The sequence below is a fragment of the Ambystoma mexicanum genome, chromosome 3p (assembly GCF_040938575.1).
Source record: "Ambystoma mexicanum isolate Mex_15411 chromosome 3p, UKY_AmexF1_1, whole genome shotgun sequence".
Lineage (NCBI taxonomy): Eukaryota > Metazoa > Chordata > Amphibia > Caudata > Ambystomatidae > Ambystoma > Ambystoma mexicanum.
The window spans coordinates 531,242,532-531,248,531 of record NC_090925.1 but is presented as its reverse complement, the minus strand read 5'-3'; the positions used below and the strand labels follow the sequence as shown (position 1 = coordinate 531,248,531).

Sequence of the window (6,000 nt, the reverse complement as noted above, 5' to 3'; positions counted from 1 at the left end):
CGGGATCCCCAAGATCATAAAGTCGGACAACGGCCCCTCATTCATAAGCCATGACTTTCAGAACTTTGCCAAGTACATGGGCTTCCAGCATCGCAAGATAACCCCACGCTGGCCACAGGCGAATGGTATGATGGAAAGGTTCATGGCCAGCATCAAGAGGACCCTCCAAATCGCCTATATCCAAAACAAACCATTTGATCAGGCCCTCAACCAACTGCTCAGAGAATACAGACACACTCCACACAGCCCAACAGGGGTGTGTCCCGCGGACCTAATATTTAGGAGATCAATCACACTGAGAATACCAGAAGACCCCAGGCCACGAGAACCGACTGCTCTCGAACAGGAGGTGAAAGTTAATGACGAAGAGAGAAAAGCAAAAATGAAGGAAGTCACGAATCGTAAGAGATGAGCCCGTGATAACCCCATACCACCTGGAGATGAGGTATGGTTTCGACAACCCAAGAGTCGCAAGGAAGAAGACACTTTTGCATCCACCCCACTTGTCGTGACACACAAGAAAGGCACGTTGGTAACAGCACAGTGGAATAAGAGCTCGATAGTGACCAGAAACATATCGCACTTCAAACGTGTAAGATCCACCCAGGGAGAAGACTGCGAAAGGAACATGGACAGTGAAGAAGACAGCACAAGGGAAGAACCAAATCACGGCGATGGGGAAGAGTCAGAAGGTGAGCGAAACACCATGATGCAGGCATGGAGAAGACGACCCCAGGTCGATCAAGGCGACCTCAACGGAGCCGCATGAAACAGCTACGCCTCAACGAAGAAATGGGGTAAAAAGGAGAAAATGAACTCATATGTTAAAAGGGGGGAAATGTCAGCAAATCCACATCGTTGTGTGGGCGGGCCACCTTTGCGGCCAGTGCGTACAGGATGTTACGCTGGGGCGTGGGAGAGGCGGGACCATGGGGAAGGGAGTTGCCGTGTTGTTTTAATAAAGCAAGTTGTACGTTGCTTTGGCTCCATGTGGATTCATTACGTTTGACCACGCTGAGCCCACAAGGGGGGCCACAACAGATGAGGTGGAGGGAACATGAAGTAGAGGCAGAGGCTGAGAGAAACAAGTTGGGGGAACTCTCCCTCAACTGTACAGGGCTCTCCCTGTCTACACTAACCCCACCCCTTCTCTTCTCAATTGGATCAAATGCCTTTAGATATGCAGCACCCTGGTGTAAGGCTGAACCTTTTGTGAATGGTTAGGCCCTTTGATTGCCCCTTTGTGAATGGGTGTGCCCTTTGATTCCTGTTCCCAGACTAGCTTCCTGTCATGTGTCTGTCCCTGGGAAAGAGTGTAAGCTGCCCTTACAAGGAAACTAAGAGAGGTAATCCCCTCCAGGCTACATTCTTGCCAATGGCAAGGGGTCCTGAGTCAATAAACAGTTTTATAAAAATCGAGCAAAAAAGATTGTTTTAGAAAGACAGCTCTGGGACCATGCAAAGCGCTCTTTCTAAATTGAACTGTCAGCCCCTGCGATGCACACAAATGCATGTGGGGGCTGACATGCATGTCGAGACTCGGAAGAGGAGACATGGGAGTGTGAGGGTAAGTGTGCATGTGTCTGTGTCTGTGTGTCTGTATGTGTTTGTATGAAAATGTGTGTTTATGCAGTGGGGGGATAGGGGAGCGGGATGGCGAGGAGCCAAGGGGAGCTTGGGGGTGTAAACCACTGAATTTAAAACAAAAAAATCCCTCTATCATGTCCTTTTGGCGCTTTCTGATGGCCGCATAAAGTCGACCAAAATATATCGGTCTTTTTTATGTGCGACCTTCAAAAGCAGAAACATTACATAGAAACATGGCAAGGTCCAGCCTGTCTGAGGAGAATACACATAACTCTTCCACTGCTGGACTGGGCATACAGGGCTGACACATGTGTGATACCAATTTTATGTGGGTTGGATAACTATGATAGATGCGGGCCACCATACCCTAAACTCAGGTATGGCTTATTTTTAACTTTCCACCAGAACAACATTCTTATAGTTATGTAGTTTTTGGAACAGGGGTGCATACCTTAAATGCAGTTCCTGTGCTACACAGACTTGGCTGTCACTGCAGCTCAGCTGTCAAGAGGGCACCTGTGACCGCTGAACCTGCTCTGTGTCACTGGTAGAGCAGGCACTGCGGATCACCATAATAATGCAGCAGGACACAGGTACACACTATGATTTTGGCATGGAGCTTATGAAAGGGGAATCTGATCAGCAGATTTCCCTTTCAGAAATGGAATTACCTGCTTTATTGTATTCATTAATAAAACTAAAAATAAGGCAGGGCTTCTGCACCCTTGCCAAATGGCAAATTTGTCACAATGAGTTCATGGCACTCAGTAAGGGGATGATGGGCAATGCATCTATTTCCACTTGTCTGTTTCAATTTAACACATTAAAACATTGCCCATTTGTGTCTCTTGAACCATTGACCACAGTAGTGAAAGTAGCAGATGTGATGATAAGGTATCCAAGATAAGCATGACTGATATTATAGAAAGTTACTATTAGTGAGTTCTCAATTTCCTGGTATTTCCTTGGCGAAAAGATGGGAATCATAAAAAAGGCCAGTGTATTAACCTATTCCATATGATTTGTTGATTTTATTCTTCAATGTTATCCAAACGCATCTTTATCAAGCAACATGTAGTGTGGTGACTGATTTAAGGTGCCGGGAGGTGTCAGCAGTGTCGAGGACTTGGAATGCTTTTCATGGAGGGCTGAGGGACATAGGAAGCCCATCAAGGCTGTGGGAGGCCTGACCTACCCAATACTGTGCTTGACACAAGTATGAAGATAATCGAATGTGAAAGCAGTCTGTTGTTGCAAGTTTTATTGAGGTTACCTGAAAGCCAAATGAAACAGACACATTCTGTGTAAATAGCACCCTCTGCGATCTGGGGCTAGAATCTCCGTGCATCAGAAGTCCCACACCAGTGATGCAATTTTGATGCTTAGCAATACCAGAAGCCAGAGAAGTGGCATCAATAGGAGACATGGAGAAAGATGCACCAAGGATATGTTACTCCAAAAAAAGCAGAAGGCCAAGAGCCATACCCATGATGGATTTCTTGCAGGAGGGCCATTGTTCTCTAGAGTCAGGTTAAGCCAATAGCTAGTATTGGCATGAATGGTGTGGGCTAGCAGTCTGTAAGACCCAGAGTGCCTCTTTCAGCGAGCAACATGGGTAAAGAATATACTCTGTGAAGAAGTGACCCAAACAATTGTGGAGGCCCTGACCCAATGTTCTCTTATCGAAATCCTTTAGAGGTAGTTGCCACATCACAACACTTAAGTAGAGCACTGACTCTGAGGGAGTCTCTAGTATGCAAGTCTGTTCGGTCATAGTAAGAAATAGTACAATTTGTTTTAGTCACAAGCAGGATCTCATGAGCGTGTGGATAAATTGATGGTGTATTTGAGAGCATTTTTTAATGGAATGTTTCTTAAATTCCTTAAAGTTATTTCATATATTTAATTTTATGTATTTTATATATTTACATAGCGCTGGAGCCCGTGGGCTTCAGGGCACGTTACATGGAGACAAGGACAACAAAAAGTGACAGGACAGCATAGTATAATGACTCTTTAAGTGTCAGTGTATTAGTGGAGAATTTTAGTCAAGTTCTCAGTGAACAATTATTTAAACAGTAGAGTTTGGAGTTTCTTTCTGAAACATAAGTAGTTAGATTCTACTCTCAAATGGCCGGGCAACTCATTTCAGCTAGTAGTTGCTTTAGAAGCCTGGTCCATTGACTCTTTTTGATGAGCTGACCTTTAGTAGTGACTGGACTCTACATCTGAGGGTATGGCTTGGCTCGTACAAGGTTAATTGCTTTTTTAGATAGGAGGGGGGCTACGCCAAATAGGCAGTGATGGACGAGGGTCAGTGATTTGAATGTAATGTGATCTTCTATAGCTAGCCAATGAAGATCGTTTCTATCTCCAGTAAATTGCTCTCTCCTGGATATTCCTGTGATGGTCCTTACGGCGGTATTTTGTATAACCTGACACTGCTTGATGCATTTGCTGCTAGCTCCTAACATCAACGAGTTCCCGTAATCGAGTTGTGACAGGATTGTAGCTCTGGCGATGATGGCACTATTCTCTTGACTCAGCAATGACCTAATTCGTCTCAACAGTCTTTGATGATATTGGCAGTTGCATTCAAGATATGCAACTTGAGCCTCTGCTCCCAATGATGATTGTAGGTAGACACCTAGAGTCTTGACTTTATCAGAGACTCTGATTATTGAATCTTTAATGCTGAAAGATGCTGCATTTAATTTAATTCTGGTGCAAGAGGAGCCGAATATCATTAGCTTGGTCTTGCTTCCATTGAGGCAGATCCAATTAGTTTTCATCCATGCTTCAATGGAATTGTAGATGACCAATAGCTTGTTATTATCTGTGGTGTGATCGCCACTTAACTCCATAATCAATTGCGTATCATCTACAAAGTTTGTGAAAAATATTCCCATGTTTTTTAGTAGGGTGCATAAGCAGCGTAAATAGAGATTAAAGAGTAGGGGCGAGAAACTGGCACTCTGTGGCACGCCAAAGTCAACTGGCCTACAGGATGAGGAGTGATCTCCCCAGATGATCTTGGAGCACCTGTCTTCCAGGAAAGAGGCTACCCAGTCGATGGCCTCCTGGGATCAATTCCCTGATTTGTCCAGGGTCTCTTGGAGCTTGCGATGATCGAGCAAATCAAAAGGTGCAGAGAGATCAAAGATTATCAGTAATCCTGCCTTTCCTTCATCCAAGATGCTTAGCATTCCGGTTTGAAGGTCTAATAAGGCGAATTCTGTTCCATTTGCTTTTCTGAACCCTGATTGTTGTGGATGTAAAAGGTCATTTTTATCGACATAGTCCTGGAGTTGACTTGTTGCAATTTTGTCTAAAGTTTTCAGAAGAAAATTACAGTTGGTAATTGGTTGAAGATTAGTAGGGTTTTGTTGGTCAAGGACTTTTTTTTACCAGGGGTGTGACCATGACAGTTTTAATTGCCACCTGTACTTTGCAGTCCCTGAATGATGCATTAACCATTCTACGGAGGTATGGGGCAAATATCTCTGAGCTGTCTAAAATTACCTTGGGGAGCAGTATGTTCTCGGGGCAAGATGTACAGTTAATGGTAGAAATTACTTTACTCATGTCCCCTAGAGATATTGGGGTGAACTGGAATTTTGATCCCTGTGAATGGATGGGTTCTTTTATTGTTGATGATGGACGTGGTATATTGTTGATTTTGCACCTTGCTATTGCTTCTCGTGCTTTTAGCTCACATATGTATTCCACTCTATATGATATATGGGCTCTATATGCCAAAGTAGATTAATTGATAAGTCTATTCTTCAAGGAAAGCAACCAAAGTGATATTGCCTTCTGGTAGAGGAAGCTAGGAAGGCTAATCACAGTGCTCAAAACTGAACATTTAAAAAGCATTTCAGGTCCTAAATGGGTAGTATGGGTTAGTGAGTGAGTGAGAGCATAGGTGGGTGGGTGAGTGAGAAAATTAGTGGATGGGACAATGGAAGAGTGATTGAGCCAGAGGAGTATAGAGTGTGGGGGAGTGACTCAGTGAGTGACATGACCTGCAGCATGCTCTTTGCAGTGCCAACCGTAATAATTCTCCCCACAAAGATATTGCTGTTTTTTGCAGGGACATTATTACATTGAACAAGGGGAGTGGGTGACACCCACGCAACCCCGATCCCCTAGACCTCATAGATATGTTCAACTTATATAATGTTGCCACAACATTTTCCTGGTGACATTATGTATGGGGATAATATTACCTGATACCTTTCAGAATGGAATGAAGATGGCAGGGCTCCATAAGTAGAGCACTGGGGCTGTCACATAGTAATCTGTACACTGTGGGATGACACATGAGCTGTAGATACCACTGTTGACCCTTGCTGTACTAGGCTTTCAGAGTTGAAATAGGGAATCTTGCAAGAGTTGCTGAGCTTATTTCAG

The 6,000-nt window shown here is 44.1% G+C and overlaps 1 protein-coding gene across 1 annotated transcript in view; it reads left to right on the top strand.

The window, feature by feature from the left end:
* The first annotated feature begins 628 nt into the window (after nucleotides 1-628).
* The window catches only part of LOC138579924 (protein-glutamine gamma-glutamyltransferase E-like), a 90,500-nt gene continuing 85,128 nt past the window's right edge, over nucleotides 629-6,000 (top strand). The window contains exon 1 of the mRNA XM_069650145.1: nucleotides 629-692. Coding sequence (XP_069506246.1) covers nucleotides 629-692 — 64 coding nt within the window. The remainder of the gene's footprint in view (nucleotides 693-6,000) is intronic.